The sequence below is a fragment of the Phoenix dactylifera genome, unplaced genomic scaffold, assembly GCF_009389715.1.
Source record: "Phoenix dactylifera cultivar Barhee BC4 unplaced genomic scaffold, palm_55x_up_171113_PBpolish2nd_filt_p 002778F, whole genome shotgun sequence".
Lineage (NCBI taxonomy): Eukaryota > Viridiplantae > Streptophyta > Magnoliopsida > Arecales > Arecaceae > Phoenix > Phoenix dactylifera.
The window spans coordinates 8,535-25,718 of NW_024069897.1; the positions used below are offsets into that span (position 1 = coordinate 8,535).

Sequence of the window (17,184 nt, forward strand, 5' to 3'; positions counted from 1 at the left end):
CATCGGAACTAGTAATCCTCCTAGATTATGTCAAATCAAATCTAAAGGCAGTAAATTCATTATCAGAATATTTTCACTTCTACAATCCAAATTAGCTTAATCCTTTTGCTCCCCTCTGCTTACACTAACCTAATATAATTAGAGCCCTTATCTATGAGATCCTCAACAACATCATCATCAAATAAATAATTTATGTCATATAAATTTATGGTGAAACAACGATGCCAGTCACATGGTACTTCAAGGATTAAGAATATTTAGACTAAGGGAGGCGATTGAAACTAGGAATCCGGACTTTTGTAAGAAATTTTTTGGAAATTATATTTTGTGTGTAGGTTAAGAGGAGTTTACTAAAAAAATAAATTAACTTTAATATTGAGATTAAGTTGGAGTCCTGAGTGAATGCTTTACTTTGCATGTTCTTGGTCACAATGAATGTATTGGGCATGGATCTTGAGATTAAAAAGTGAGTTAATTGGTGAGTGGTATTTTATCACGAATAATCTATATTTGGATAATATAATAAATGTGGTCGATGGATAATAATGAACTATTTGAGTTTGAGCAAGGAAGACCTTGTGTGGCCAGAAATAGATTTTTGTAATAATTAGATTGAAAGTAATAAAATGAATACATTCGCTGTATTTATACTATCTATCTCTGCTTCTACTCCTTGCTATGTTCTCAACTTTCTTGGTCTTTTATTCTTGAAACAGCAAGATTCTACCTATGGTGCTAATAAACTTCAACACTCATCCATGTTTTGCATTTAGTACCTTATTTATGTGGGCAACGGTACAATAGATGATAATGGAATTCAAATCCATTGTGAAATGGAAACTACTTTTCCACTTAGAGCCTACATACCTTATATGATGGATTTGGAGATATTTATGGAGCATGTATACAAATTATATGGTAGTCGCTTTCAAATATCAAAATTTTGATGGATATGAAATGCACTTTAGTTTGGATTTGCTAGAATACTTAGTGTTATGCTCAATACATGGGAGACATTGGATCTCATGAGTGCCCCATCATCCATCATTCTCTTGAGATTGCATCAAAATAATGCACTCCGATGCAAACAAGTTTTTAATATAGAATGTATTAAAGCAAAGCAAATTAGCGGCGACACAAACTAGCAACGACGCAAAATAGTTGCTGCATAAACTAGCGGCAGCAAATTGGTAACGATACAAACTAGCAGCAATGCAAACTAGCTGCTGCATAAACTAGCAGCAGCAAAATGGTGGCGATACAAACTAGCAACAATGCAAACTAGCAGTAATGCAAACTAGTGGCAGCGCAAATTGGTGGCGACATAAACAAGCAGCGATGCAAACTAGTTACTGCACAAATTGGTGGCAGTGCAAATTGGTGGCAATACAAACTAGCAGCGATGAAAACTGGTTACTGTGCAAACTGGTGGCAGCACAAATTGTGGCGATACAAACTAGCAGCGATGCAAACTGGTTACTGCACAAACTGGTGGCAGCGCAAATTGGTGGTAACACAAACTAGCAGCGATGTAAACCAGCTGCAGCACAAACTAGTGGCAATGCAAACTTATGGCAACACAAATTGGTGGTAATGCAAACTTGTGGCGACACAAATTGGTGGCAACACAAACTAGTGGCCGCACAAAGTAGTGAGGGTATAAACTAGTGGCACCACAAACTAGTGGCGACACAAATTGGTGGCAACACAAACTTGTGGCGACACAAACCGGTGGCAATGCAAACTATTGGTAACATAAATAGTTTTTTGATCAGGGATTAGATAAAAGTAAAGAAAACTAATGGCGTATAAACCGGTAGGGAGCAAACTAGGGGCAACACAAAAAGGATGACTAATTAGGAATTGAATAATAGTGAAATAAATTTATTTCTAAAAGGGTATTGCATAAAATGATGCAATTTGCTAATTTTCCTCAGGCTCCAAAAATTTGGTTCTCATATAGTCATCTAAGTTCACAAGTCCAAAGTCTAAACCATTTTTCTACTAAAACAATTCCAAATTTCTCAACAAAAATCCAAAACTAATAAAATAATAAATAAGTAAAGAAATGAATAATTCCTACCCTACCATCTCCTATTATAAATAGCATGCTACAAATAAGAATCTCGAAACAAATCCTAGGACTTTCTTATCATGTTGAACCACTATCGAGCAATGTCATGGCCTACAGGTATGTGTCTCCTACAGATATGTGTCTCCATGAACCCCCCTCTCTCTCTCCATCTCTCTCTTTCATTCCTTCTGACCTAATGTTTCACTCTTGCATCACTTTTACCCTTGGTCCGCAGCACCCCAAGCCCAAATCCGAATCTTGCAAGTGGATCAGATTGTTGATTCTAAATAGGTCTAGAAGTGGATCAAACTACAAACAATCAATCAATTTATCAAATGGAAATTTCTGTTTTTTCAATCTCTTGAATTAATTGATTAGGCTCGGGTCATTCTTGATTCCAAAGTCTGAATCATTTGTTATTCATCTTATATTCTAGCTCACCTCTCCTCTCCTTTTCTCTCATATTCCCACTCCAATGAATTTGAAGATTCGATACTAGTATTGATGACTATGAATTTGAATTTTTCTTGGTAGGTCCGCCCTTACATATCAAGACATTAAAACAACCTTCGTATCGAAGTTCTTTGGCTTGGGAGGTATTGGAAAAAAAGGTACGTAAAAATTTTCTTTTCATGTTATATTTTAGAGATACACAGCTATGGCATGACTTCATTTGAATGCAAAATGTTAACAAATTAAAAGATAAAAAAAATACTGGAAATAAATATTTCAATTTGTTTATCACATCTACACATGTTAGATTCTACAACCTCCACACTTCTTCAACATTCTTTTTTCTTTTTTTTTGGCTGATATGGGATGGGAAAAGCCCCACCCAAATTTGTTTAAAAAATCAGTGCTAAGGCATGAGCCCCCATAAGAGGAGCAAAGAGTTTACAAACATAAAAATAGACTCCGTAAGAGGATGGAGGACACTGTAGCCCCCATTCCCTAAAAAGCTCTAAAAACTTTCTTAAGCACATCTTTTAACTGCCCTGTCTTTCCAAGATAAATTCTATCATTCTTTTCCTTCCAGAGTGCTCGGTCTTTCGCCAATCTCTTGGCACTCTCAGCCTCCAATCCAACTGGAGGAAAGACATCAACCTAAGCATTCCCGTTATATTCAGCTTTTGGAGAATTGATAGTTAGATTTGCCGAGAGAAATTGCACATTGAGAATAAATGATCAGTAGTTTCCATCACCGGGCAAGCATCATCCACTAAGAAACCAATTCTTCCTCTATCACCAGCTCCTCTTCCTCTTCCTCTGTCCAATATATCTTTAGCTCTTTTGCAGATTCAACAAGTAGTGACCATGCTGCTCAACAAGACCCAACTAAAAGCAGCTACGGAAATCAGGCAGCTCCAGCACTTGAACTGCAACCCTACTGGCCAATCAAGCTTACCTGGGAGTAGTTTTGCAGGTTGACGCTTGGGATCTTGATATTGACGAAGCCGGCCTCCCAAATCATGGTTTCTCTCTCTCCTCCATGGCTTCTCTCTCTTTTTTTTTTTTCCATCCTATGCGCAGATCGAGGTGAATATCTAGTAAAAATTACTACAGTCAACTTTTTCTTACACGATTATATTTACCTCCATACAAGCCAGCCCAATCCTTAGGCGACTGAGGCAGCCGCCTAAGACCCCGGTCTAAAGACTCTTAGCTATAAATGCATTGAGACCCCCAAATAATTGCCAAATATATTTATTATTATTATTAGTGAGTTTGCCTTAGGCCTCCAAATGTATTGTGCCGCTTATGTGCATATGGATACTTTTAAGACAATTATTATGTATATTTCTTTGATATATGCATGCTAATTAAAGTCCGTATTTGTTTATTCACTATTAAAAAGGAATTAAACTGCTGTTATTGGTGATGGTAATTTAATTTGTAGCTGTAAATTATTCTCAAATATTTGGCAAATTCTACTTCTTTTTTTTTAATCTTAATTTTAAATCCTCATGACTATATGAATTGTTGCCATACATTCTATACTATGGTTCGCTATGGTTTTTTTATTCCCCTCTATTGTACATTAAATTAGACTTTTCTTGGAATAAATGCATGGAGTCCCGGGAGGTCTCCAACACAAGCTACATCTGAAACAAAACAAACATATAAGGCTGCTACATAACCAGCCCGCTACTTCATACAAATGTTTTTCAGCATGGCCAGTTATGCAAGTATTGGATAGACAAGCCATTTGCATGACATCAATTGTTTTAGAAAAAGCTAAACTGACACAACAATGGACATTGTTTAGGTCTGATATCAAGTGGAAAATGAGTTTCCAATTCGTGCCCGCCTGCAATCTATAGGTGGTTTTGAGAATTTTGCTTGTTATTTTGTATATTTGATGGTAAAACGAAAAGTTATCTTGATGTGCCTGTGAATCTTAAACTCTTCCTTCAACTACATGTAGTTTCCAAAATCGAGACTCATTTTCCACTTCGCTGTAGATCTGAACACTCCTAACAATAAATGGATCAAGTTGAAGAACCATGCATATGTTATGAGTAAAACGCCATGAGCTTTAATGGCGCGCCCTTAAAAGCAAACAGGTTTTAGGCACTAAACATGATTCGTTAGGGTTCCATGCATGGCATCGTGTTAGTTTATCATCGCTTTAATATGGCATGACATCAGTTCGATGAGCCAAAAACAATATTAGAATGTAGAAGAAGAAAATGGAATTAGCTTGTCATGTTCTGAAAATCTATCTCGCATGCTAGTTTGAGAAGCACAACTTCTTTTGATTATGCTTTATTTGTAAAGTTCTTGTTGGCTAGTCCATGCCTCATACCTCATATTTGTTCTGCCAGAATTGTTACAGGCAATTCCATTGTACCTATTAGAGATGGCCCCACCAACTCATCAACTATACATGGCATTCCAAGAACAAGAAAGAGTTTTGAGTGTGGTAGAGCTCCTAGGGATGGCTGCAGCTCCAGCTTTCTTCCTCATGCTCGGCATTCAAATAGCTCCATCCATCAAGACAGACTTTTTGTGAGGATGTGGAGACACTCCGGATGATCCAAGGGAACCCTAACATCCTTGCAGAACTGAATGATACAATGGTCATCATTTGTGAAACCCGCAGAGTCACAATCTAATCCTTCATGAGGATTATTCAAAGTACATGGCCTTAACTTGAAATGGTGACAGCATCCCACAGCCCATTGTTCCAACAAGTCATATAATTTAACATCATAGACTTCTGCACTCCAAGCTTGATCCAAAACATCAACTTGGGTGAGAAGTCATTACTCATATCAGCATTTGCAATGGGACTAACAATAGTAGCTTTACCTTTGTCTTGATGAGTCGACTATGTTTATGGTGGGGGGCATCCAAATGCTCATCACAATGGTGATCATTGGTACAGCAGAGGGGCAAAACTTGGCAGCAACAAGGAGATTAGCAAGGGCTCGGACCTGCTCATCAAGCAAGATTTTCCTGTTAGGAATCAGATCGGCAAGGCAAAGCATCGTGGGAGAATAGTGGTCTGAGTTTGCATTAGTGGTGGATTGCTCGGATGATTAGCATTAAAAGAATGGATAAACTAGGAAGCATTGGTTTTGGAAGAAAATTGCCAAGGTTGAAGCAACACAGGATGGCTGTTCTGATGACAATACGTAACCTTTCAAAATATGGTGTCTACTGTTCCTGAACCACAAAAAACAAGTAAATCAGCTGTATATTGACAAACATATGCAATGTGCATGTAACTTGAAAACATAACCTACCATCAGGATCTGGTCAAATTTTCTCCCCACCAAGCTGCTCTCATGATCAAGAGTAACCTTTTGTTACTTCACTCTCTTGATCAAGAGTAACCTTTTGTTACTTCTCTTGATCAAGAGAACTCGGAGGAGGGCTTTTCGGTGCTAAATTTCTGCCCCGTAGTTTCATTTCCTAGCAACTACCTAATGGATGTCTTAGGCCTCAACAATACGGATAGGATTACTCAAATCGCCTCATTTAGGGCTATGGAATTTTGACAGAAAGTTTTAAGAAAAGGGCGTTCCATCCTTTGAACACTTTCCTAACAATGTAAACGCAAACTTAGCGGCATGGCAGATAACCTTATGTGCCAACTCACAAGTGAATAGTAAGTTGATAAAGCAATTCAAAACAGGATTAGGGCAATAAGAGAAGATAAATGAATTTTTAATCATTCATTTCTAATAATGTATTTATCAATACTTTCTCTATACATCAGTAAATTATCGTCAGCAAAAAAAAAAAAGTATTTTTATATTCAACAACCTTGGCTGCAACAAAATGCACCGCAATGATCAATATCTACAAATCTTTATAATTATCCACCTGGGCACCCTTAAGGTTCATGTTACCTACCTAAATATTTCCTCATATTCCTGCATAGAGATTCTCTCGCTGGAGAACAAGCTACTATAGATTATGCACTTAAAAGTTTCAAGGCGTGTGCTTACACCAGGGATTTGTTCCTTGCACCAAGGGACCATCCTGACAACTCAAACTGCACCAATCCCCTTTTGTCATATGGTATCTAATTATGAAGCACCTTTTTCTAGTATCATGCTCGTAAAGTCGTACCCCAAAGCATTACTCCATCAAAAATCATAATAATATATATAGCAAAAATCTTAAAGTTGAAAACCATTCATCAAAATATAAAACAAAATAAAGGAATCATTGATAATGATGAGATGACTTTGGACAAAACAGCACTCAAATGCAAATGTTAAAAAAAAAAAAAATGCTGAACCATGCAACTTAGAAAATATCATCGATGGAATGTAGAGTCAGATCATCCCCGTGTACCCAACTTAAATCGAGACAAACATAATCATCTTAAGATTATCTGCTCGACATGATAATAAAATAGACCCACATATGAATCATTTAATTACTTATTCTTGCTTCAGGTGAGCCAACATTTTTATTACTCTTATCTTCTTCTTAAGCAGCTTTATTTTTCACAACCAATCATTCATTTCAGTAAAATAATAAGTAAATTGTTTGTTGGGTGAAAAAGGAATATGGAGGGAAATGCAAAGGAACAAGCTCTAGTAAAGAGGATGAGGATTTAATTATTAGAAGGAAATAGCTTTAGTACAAAGAAATACTTTTATTAGAGATGTGCAGGATGCATATTTTATTAGACTCTTAATGGATTGACATGAGGCTCAGTCCCTACTACTTGTGGATATGATGGAGAACTCTAGATTCCCTCCACCAATTTCAGCATTACAACATTCTCCAGATATCTGTATAAAACTTCAAACATGAAAGATCACACAAAAAAGTAACACACCTACGTGGCAACTAAACTGACACCCAAGCTGCCTCCATTTCTTCTAATGGAGAGGAACATTAAAACAAATAAAGAGCACCTTCCTTCTCACCATATTTCTTTTTCCTATGATATGTTGCACCGTACCAAACCAAACGGTACCAGATGTACCATCCCGTACCGGTTCGGTACTGGTACCGGTGGCGTATCGTGTACCATAACGTACCGACATTATGCTAGTGTGGCACCAGTACGAGGTCCGATACCGGTACGGCGAACCTTGTTTTTTCTCCACCTCATCGGCCATAGCTCCCACACCTTTCCACCTTCAACTGTCTCCCCTCCTCCCCACTCGACAATGTTCTCCACTAGATTATTGCCCACTTCCTGCACTCCAAGGATGATGAGGTCATTCTCATTCAAACAAGGTGAGTCTCCAATTGAACCTCGCATGACAAACTCAGCTTCAAATACAAAATCAAATTGAGAGTCTTAATTCGAGTCTTAACATAGATCGATCACAAGAGAAAAAGTACATTGAATAAGATTTGATCTGTTGGAAGCAGATATCTTATATGAAACGCATCAGAAGTATTTGAATTGGGTTGCTCAAGCCTTAAGTTGAACACAGCATGACTTTAACCCAGATTGACATCTACCATCCTAAACTAAACCCAACATAAATATATAGGCTCAACTTACCCAAGCTATGAGGAAGGCCTAGATTGATCTAGACCAAGTTGCAACATTAAGAGGACCTAGATTCATGCCCATTTGCTTGAGAATGGATATAATTTTTTAAGGAGATACGTTTTCTTCCTTTCTACACTAAATTAAAAAAGGAGAGTTCTGATTTTGAAATATTCAACTATTATTTCTCAGTCAATTTTTTTGATTTAAAATACCTTCCACTAAATTTAAGAATACTCTCTACTTCATGAGTATTGCTATATTGGCAAAGAATCTATAATTTCTCATCAGCAAGAAATATGACCTATATTTGCTGCATAATCATGATAATCTAGAACTAAAAGCCTTCAATGAAATGCAAGTCCTAGTCTCCAATCACCAGTAGTGGAAACAAGAAAAAAGGAAGGGGAACATATGAAAAAGAAAAGGTAAAAGTCTACATCAGATAAGAAAACCAACAACAAAGTTCATTATGAAGCCTTTGAAAGAGTGATCACGGTGATGTGAGCCGATAGCAAAACCATATAGTTGGCAAAGACAGATACATGAGTTTCACTACAAGGTGAGATGACTGTTTCGAGAAGGCTTGAATCGTACTTTGGATATACGGTGCCGACAACTCCAAAGTAATATGGGGCTCCGATAAGGGGATCAGATTTGGAGACTTTGCTCCCACACAAATTTAGGCTCCAAGGAGGATGGATCGAACCGCACATATTTGGGTACCTGAACCTGAATCTGACACAAGTGGGTAGGTAAAAAATACTTGGGGGCAAAAGACAACTCTCTCCAAGGAACTAGGCAAAATAGCCCCACTCTTGGATAGGCATGATCTCTAAATTTTAGTTTGTCCTCGTCTTTCCTATTTAAATTTTTGACAGGAGCTTAAGGATGGATCGTATCTATCTCCGTGCTGGTCTTTTTCAATCTTTGTTTTAATTGGTAAGTAATTTAACCTCCCATAGAGTATATTGGCTTGTATTTTGACATCCCACTGTGGTCTTATTTTGTCTTGTATTTCTTTTGCTTATATGAGTTTCTTCTTTTTTATAATTTTTATTTAATCCATTTTTCTTTTTCATTTTGTCTTTCTCATTTCATCCAATCTCATTTTATAATTTGTATCTAACATTTTTCATGTTTGTATTTTTATTCAACTGTTTACTTTTTAGTAATTTTCTATTTGTATTTTAGTGTGTGTTGATTGCTGAAATTCATATTTGATTTTACCATATTCTTACTTCAATATTTTCTACTCTATGTTATTGTTGTACTTTTTAAGTTGATATGTTCTTAATCTTTTGTATTATATTATTTTATTTCTTATTATTTATTTATTTGTTTATTTTAAACTAGATTCCATGTGATTCAAAATTCTTTATATTTCTTTTTGCTTATCATTTTTTCTTAAATGTGCATTGGATGTGCTTTTTTTGATAGCAACCAATAAATCTGTCAAATGACAATTATGCACCTATGCAAAGAGTAAATACGACCAAAACTGAGGATTGTAGTAATACATCTCAAGGTAGATATTGCTCCAAGATATGCTGTGATATAAGAAGTCTCACTTGACCTTTGTGTTAGCTGTTAACTTGGTGTAGATTATCTCTCCTTGACCTATGCAAGCATGGACACTGAGCCTTCAATTATCTCTCCAGCAGGAGGCCTCTTGCTTGCATCAACTTGCTCTAAATCCCCTTCAAAACCATAACTTTGATACAGATACAAGAAACCTTGGGTTCTGATATACATGTTTTAAAACCTTCACATTTCTTTTTCCGATACCACAACACCCAGCAGTTAAAGAATGCAAAGTTCCTGCACAACGTATCTTTCTCCACAATATTCCACCGATTCATTCACCTGTTCTCTATCCCAGGCTTTGCTTTATTGTCTGAAATCAATGAAAACATGTTCAATCTCAGAAAATGTTTTGAGCCAAACTGAAATAGAGCAATCTTAAAAGGAGTTAAATAGTAGATACACGCTGGAGGTAATATTTGACTTCATTCTAGTGCACTATAGGAATCTGGTTTCATCTTTGCTCCTGAGATGAAATTAGTCCAGTTCATCTGGTGCATGTATACCTGATAAAGACAATAGTTAATTTTCAGAAACAAAGCTATTCCAGAAATTGGGCTTACCACTTAAGCTATGCCACAATGACCATTTGGAGGGAAGTGCTGCTTTTTGGATCCTGGACGCTTGTAGCCCTTGAAGGGAGCGCTTGCATAAGAGGGACTGTGATAGCCACAGGTTGGTTTCACTTCAGGTTTGTTTCATATTAAAAAGGAAAAGGAAGGTACAGTCTGCAGCCACTGCATGAAAATGCTCCAAAATTGCGAGTATGGGCTTCCTTTCTTATAGCATTCAATTGTACCACTTTCAGCCAAAGATTGGCCTTGCTTCCTTGATGTCATGTCGTCAAGATCTTTGTTTTTATCTCAGTACAATATTTTCCAATAGTTAGATCGCTCTGTTAGAAATAAGAATCCCATAGTGTGATGGGAATATGATCACTTGCCGAGCAAAGAAATCAACCAACACTCTGTTGAAATTTTAATCCGTTTGATGGTATAGGTCCCCAAGGTGTTACTGTGTACTCCATTTTTTGAGATGTACATGCATGCTTGACCATTTGCCTTTGGATTACAATGATAAAGGTTCTTGGATGATGCCATTATACTCCATTTTCATTTGCATAGCTACCACAATCAACATAGAATAAACCTCTGTTGATTGGGGATGAGCCTTATCATGAGCAATGAATATGTGTAGACCTCCGTCCACCTCAATCTCACTATACCCAGGAAGCTTCTTCACCCCTCTCTTTTCCATTGCTTCGCGCATTGTCTTGGCCTCTTCCCACCGCCTTGCAATGGCATAAACATTTGACAAGCCAATGTACCGTCCATCATGTTCCGGCTCCAATTTGATGAGCCTCTTTCCCACAATCTCTCCCAGCTTCACCCAACCATGGGTCTGACACCCACTAAGCAGAGCACCTAAAACAGAAGCACTCGGCTCGATGGGCATTGTGCTGACGAACTCATATGCCTCCTCCATACAGCCCGCTCGACAAAGAACATCAACCATGCAAGCATAATGTTCAACATGCGGTGTCATGCCTTGGGCTTTGAGGGATCTAAAGAAAGCCCAGGCATCCTCTACCAAGCCTCCATGAGCACAAGAGCTCAACAACCCCAAGTACGTGATCTCATCTGGTACCATGCCCACCCTCTGCATTTCTCTGAACATCTCTACTGACTCTTTGCCCAACCCATGCATTGCGAGCCCCCCAATCATCGCATTCCACATCAACACATCTGTTTTTTGTGTTGGGACGGCATGAAACACTTCAAGACCCTCATGTATGGATCCACATTTGGCATACATGTCAATCAAGGAAGTCAACAGCTCTGGACTTAAGCGTAAGCCATTTTCCTCTAAATGACGGTGCATCTCCCTCCCTTTATCAAGGGCCCCTAAATGCGCACAGGCACACAACACGCTCACCATGGTGACCTCATTGGCTTTTGGCCCACCTGCCTGAGCTTGCATCATCTCGAATAGGGCGAGCGCCTCTCTGTACTCCCCACCTTTCACATACCCATCAATCAGAGCGCTCCAAGACACCACATCCCTCTCCGGCATACGATCAAACGCCTCCCTCGCAGCAGCTATATTTCCACACTTTGCATAGCCATCAACCAGGGCATTCCATGACACGACATTTGGTTGGGAAATTCCATCGAACACCCTCCGGGCAGACAATATATCGTCGCAAGATGCATACAAGTGAATCAAAGAATTCTGGACGAAGAGATCGAATTCCAGCCCACTCTTCGCAATGTGGGCATGGACGGACAGCCCTAAACGGAGGGAGGAGAGGCGGGCGCAGGACTTCGCGAGGAAGGGGAAGGTGAGGTGATCCGGTGAGACCCCGGCACGAAGCATCTCGGTATAGAGAGAAATGGAGGAGTTCGGGTTCTTGGATTTGGAGAAGCCTCGGATGAGAGTGTTATAGATGAAGGTGGTTGGGGCGGGGAAGGGTTCGGAATACCCGGCAAGAGTAATCGATGTCGCCGTAGTCAAAGACGGCGGAGAAGAGGAGTTTGGAGATGAGAAAGTTGTCAGCGGAGAGCCCGTGGGTGGTGATTTGGGCGTGGATTCGCTTCAGCTCGCTCATAGACTTGCATCGCTGTAGGAGGAAGACGAAGCAGCGGTTGAGATGGGGTGACTTGGTCGAGGGTACTGGTAGCATTTGGTGGTTTGGAAGAGCGTTTCATGGTCTAAGCGTTACAAAACCATTTTTTTTTTCCCGCTACAATGGAAAACCTTCTTCAACCTTATGTACTGAAGGACAAAATGGGAGTTCTAGTGAAGATCGAGCGACTTCTTCGGAACTTCTTATAGGGCTCGCATGGAAAGGACCAAGGTGTGCACCTGATGGCATGGGAGAGTATTTGCCTCCCTTTCGGTGAGGGTGGCTTAGGGGTGTTGTCTCTCCTGGAGAGACGGGAGCTGCTCCTCGCCCGGCATGCTTACCCGCTTCATCCTGGAGCCGCAGGGGTTTTAGAGCTGGATCATGACTGTCCGTTATGGGGGGCAGGCCCGAAGGGCTGGACTCGAGTAGGGTGGAGATGCTCCTTTCTGTGGCGTGAGATAGCGAGGTACTTGCCTACGGTGTCGGATTCACACCCGATGGCTGAATAGGCGACGGGCGGAGCATTGATGTGGCCGGGGACCCATGGGTCGACGGCCTCCTCTGCATCTTTGGCCCACTACGGTTAGTGTCGAGGCTGGGGAGGGTCCTACATGTCTGTGATCTTATGACCCCGGGGGGGCCGGTTGGGATGAGACTCGATTGGCCCAATTCTTCGAGGAGCATCTGGCGGAGCGGGTCCGTTCCCTCTTTTTACCACGGAGTGGTGGACTGGATGTACGAGTGTGGAGTTCCTCTACCAGAACCAGGGTCAGGGTGGGCGATCCTTTCCCGCATTCTTAGATGGGAGTATGAGTCTAGTCTGGATTGTGCCTGGATCTGGCGATTGGGACTCCACCTGAGGGTCGCGTTGTTCCTCTGGAAGGTGGCCTAGGACCACCTTTCCTGCAAGAGCGATACTTGGAGGTCGAGGATTGAGGATTCCATTGGAGTGTGGGGTTTGCAGTATGGTCGAGACGGCGGACCATCGCCTTGTTTCAGTGCACATGGGCTAAAGCTACTTGGCGTTTGGCAGGGGTTCCCGCAGGTGGTGTGGAGCCATGGGGACCAGTTCTTACAGGCCATGCGTCAAGGCTCGAATTCCCCGGTGCTTCATCAGGAGGCGGTTCGAGCGAGTTGCACTGCCTCCATATCTGGTTGGCCAGGAATGCTCGTACATTCGGCGACGACGTTATGTCGCGAGACTTGTGGTCAAGGAGTGCCCGCATTTAGGCGGTTGAGCTGTGTCACACTAATCCCCATTGGAGGGACCATATGATAGGCTCGGGATATCTGGGGGTCCCATTCTGCTTCGGCAATATCCGTACGGTGTTTTTCACCTGGGAGCCCCCACCCTCGAGTTTCCTCAAGGTCAACTTTGTGGTCAGTCCTGATGGTGGCACGAGGGGAGGGCGGGTTTTGTTATTCAGTACCCGTTTGCCAGGATTGTGGCGGCTGGGGTAATAAGTTATTTGACACTTCGGTTCCGTGTGCAGAGCTGAGCTGATAGCTGCCTGGGCGGACCTTCGCCATGCCCAGTGCTGTTACAGGCCAGGTCCATCATCCTGGAGGGTGATTCAGCTACCGTTATCAGTTGGATCCAGAGGGTCCAAGGGGTAATGGCTGTGACCATCCATTGCTCTATGACATTTGGGCTGGAGATGGGGAGTTGCCCTTGGTACTCCGAGGTATCTTATTTTTTGACTTTATTGGGTGTATCCGTAACCGTCAGATATGATCCACCGTCCTAGCAAAAAAAAAAGACAAAACGGGACACCATGAGGCCTCTCCCTTGCTTTCCCATCATATTATAATATTCCTGACCTACGTAGATGTATGCATACTAAAATGATATTATCTATCTATCTTATCAAAAAAAAAAAAACCCTTATTCAATGCAGTACATTTCTACAAGAAAAGCTGAAACTTAATGGTGTTTTTTTTTAAAAAAAAACAAACCTTGTTCAATGAGTACATTTCCTACCAGGAGGGCTAAACTTAGTTGTGTTTGCTTGTGGTAAAGATGGGCTTAAGGAAAATCAGTATTTATGGATTGGTAATTTAGCCCGCCTCACCATAGAATTTTTTTGCATAAATATCCTTCTTAATATCAAATTTTGGCATGAACACCCTTCTAAATTCATATTTGCATGATATGCCCTCGTAAAACAGTCATTTTATTGTTTTACCTTTTTTTTATTCTTTATTTTTGGATACATACCCATGCCATCTAACGCCCATTAGAAAATTAATGGTTTTAAAACTAAAATGACTAAAATATTCTTAATGGGTAGATATACAAAAAAAAAAATATTTATAAGGCGATTGCAATGAGAAAGAAAAAAATTAAAAATTTTATTTTATTTTAATTAAAATAAATATGATTTTTATTAAAGGCATTAGAAAAACCATTATATTAGAGCATTTGTATAAAAATAGTATTTTATGAGGATAATATAAAAATAAAACTAAATTTAAAAGGATATTCATACGAATTTAAATTTTTAGAATGGTATTCATGCAAACCCCACAACCCCCCCCAATATATAATTCTCCATAAATTTTTTGGAGACAAAAATAATTTATAAAATTTTTTTTTTACTTTATCTGATCCAATTCTTCCAATCCGTCTGGGTGTAACTATACCCCATTCCGAAATTCCACCTATGGACAACTCACCCATCTCCAGCCTATAGGATACTACCTGGAATGAATGGCTACATAAGCCAGCCATCCAGTCCGCAGCCCCCGTTAACTTCACAAAACAAACATGCTTGCCTGGAAGCGGCCCCCTCATCCCTCACCTTTGTCCAGACCTATCTCGGAGCAATGGGTGGACAAACCATTACACCCTAGGGCTCTCCCCGGATTCCAACTGTATGCACGTGGCCGAGTCCTTTCAGGACAATGGAACTGGGCCCGTAACACACACTGGGGCGTGATGAAGGCCCGCCCATGCGATCCTCAGCTCCCGTACTCGGAACCGATATATCAAAAAGTTGACTGCCTCCTGCAGCCACGACCTTAGCAGACGGGTCCCAAATAACAAACCCACGGCCACCCCTCGAACCTCCGTCCAATACAGACCCATCGAAGTTGACCTTGAGAAAACTCAGAGGTGGGGGGTTCCCAGGGTGAAAAAACACCGTACATGATACTGCCGAAGCAAATGGAAACCCCAGATGTCCCGAACTGTCAAGGTTCTTACGTCAGGTATGATGTGGTTGAGCTTCGTCGCTTGGACACGAGCACTCTCCACCAACAAATCTCGGCGACGCAATGCGACTCACCAAAGGTTTGAGCATTCCTAGCCAGCCAGATCTGGTAGGACGTGCAAATCGCTCAAGCTGCCTCCTGGCGAACCAATGGGGACTCCAAACATCGGCGCATGGCCTATAGGAACTGGTCTCTTCGGCCTCGAACCTTCCGCGGGATCTCTGCCAGTCGCCAAGTCGCCCTAGCCCATGTGCACTAAAAGCATGGTTCACCGTCTTGTCCACACCAGTCCCCACATACTGAAGAATTCTCAGTCCTCGTCCACTAAGTACTGCTCTTGTCGGAAGACGGTCCCAGACCACCTTCCAAAGGAACAGTGCTGCCCTCGGGTGGAGTCCCAATCGCCATATCTAGGCGTAGTCTGGCCCAAGCTCATACTACCGCCAGAGAATGCGGGAGAGGTCGCCCACCCTGACGTTGGTTCTGGTAGAGGTGCTTCAGACCCGCACGTTCGGACCTACACACCTATGTAACGAGAGGGAACGGACCCTCTCAGCCAGATGCCCTCCAAAAATTTGGACCAGCCTAGACTTGTCCCAAGCAGCACCCCCAGGGCCACGGAGATCACAGACCTGCAGACCCTCCGCCGCCTCAACACTAACCAAAGTTGGCCAATGTTGCAAGGAGAGGGCATCTACCCACGGGTCCTCAGCCACATCAATACTGCGCCCATCACCTATCAGCCATCTAGTGTGCATCAACGCAGTAGGCAGGTAACTCGCAATCTCTCGCCATAGAAAGAAACATCTCTGCCCTCGTACCAGTGCCTCAGGGCCCATCCACCCATAGTGGGCTGCCATGGTCCGACTCCAGAACCCCTGCGGCTCCAAAAAGAACTGGACTACATGCCGGGCAATGAGCACCTCCCGTCTCTCCAAGAGAGACAGAACCCGAAGGTCACCCGCACTGAATGGGAGGCAGATGCTCTTCCATGCCACCAGATGCACCCCTGACCACCACCATGCGAGCCCCATAAGAAACCACGAAGTAGCCGCTCAATCTTCAATAGCACTGTCCTTGGCACCACTATGTTTGCCATAAGATAGATGGGCATGGAACCAAGTATAGATCTGATCAGCATCAATCTACCCATCATAGATAGAGACGTGGCCCGCCATCCCTTCAGCCTGTTCTGGACCCGTTGAACCAGCTCGGAGCACACAAATACTCACAATCTCTTACCTGAGATCAGTACACCCAGGTAGCTCCAGGTCCTGTCCTGCTTTGGCATCCCCAAAATTCTTCGGATCTCGCATCGAACCCCAGACGTCGTGTTAGGGCTGAAGGAGATGGTGGACTTCTGGGCATTCACTTTCTGCCCTGACGTGGCGCAGTAGTCGGCCAGCACCCTCCTGAGGGCTCGTGCATCCTCTACTCGCGCCCTCGTCAAGAGGAGACATTCATTGGCAAAGAGTAAGTGAGATATCAGCTGGGCCCCTGAAGCTGGAATGTAAGCCTCCAGCTCCCCGGCGGCGCACGCAGCCCGTAGTGCCCGAGACAAGACATTAGAGCAAATGATAAACAAGTATGGGGATAAAGGACATTCCTACCGAAGCCCTATGGTGGATTTGAAAAATGGGGACGATGTGTCGTTGACTAGAATAGAAAACCTCGGTCCCCAAACACACCCCAGCACCCAATCAATACAGGTCTCGT

At 41.8% G+C, this 17,184-nt stretch overlaps 1 protein-coding gene and 1 long non-coding RNA gene across 2 annotated transcripts; one reads left to right on the forward strand and one right to left on the reverse strand.

The window, feature by feature from the left end:
* Positions 1–2,142: 2,142 nt before the first annotated feature.
* LOC120109789 lies at positions 2,143–5,001 on the forward strand. Its single transcript, XR_005510567.1, has 4 exons — positions 2,143–2,191; positions 2,609–2,685; positions 3,371–3,546; positions 4,900–5,001. It is a non-coding gene; the product is annotated as an uncharacterized LOC120109789 (long non-coding RNA).
* Positions 5,002–5,107: 106 nt separating this feature from the next.
* LOC120103980 (pentatricopeptide repeat-containing protein At5g08305-like) lies at positions 5,108–12,419 on the reverse strand. The gene is given in 4 exon segments (XM_039123469.1): positions 5,108–5,511; positions 9,622–9,942; positions 10,033–12,095; positions 12,097–12,419. Coding segments are annotated over 2 exon segments (1,614 nt in total). The 5' UTR covers positions 12,313–12,419; the 3' UTR covers positions 5,108–5,511; positions 9,622–9,942; positions 10,033–10,697.
* Between the last annotated feature and the right edge of the window lie 4,765 nt (positions 12,420–17,184).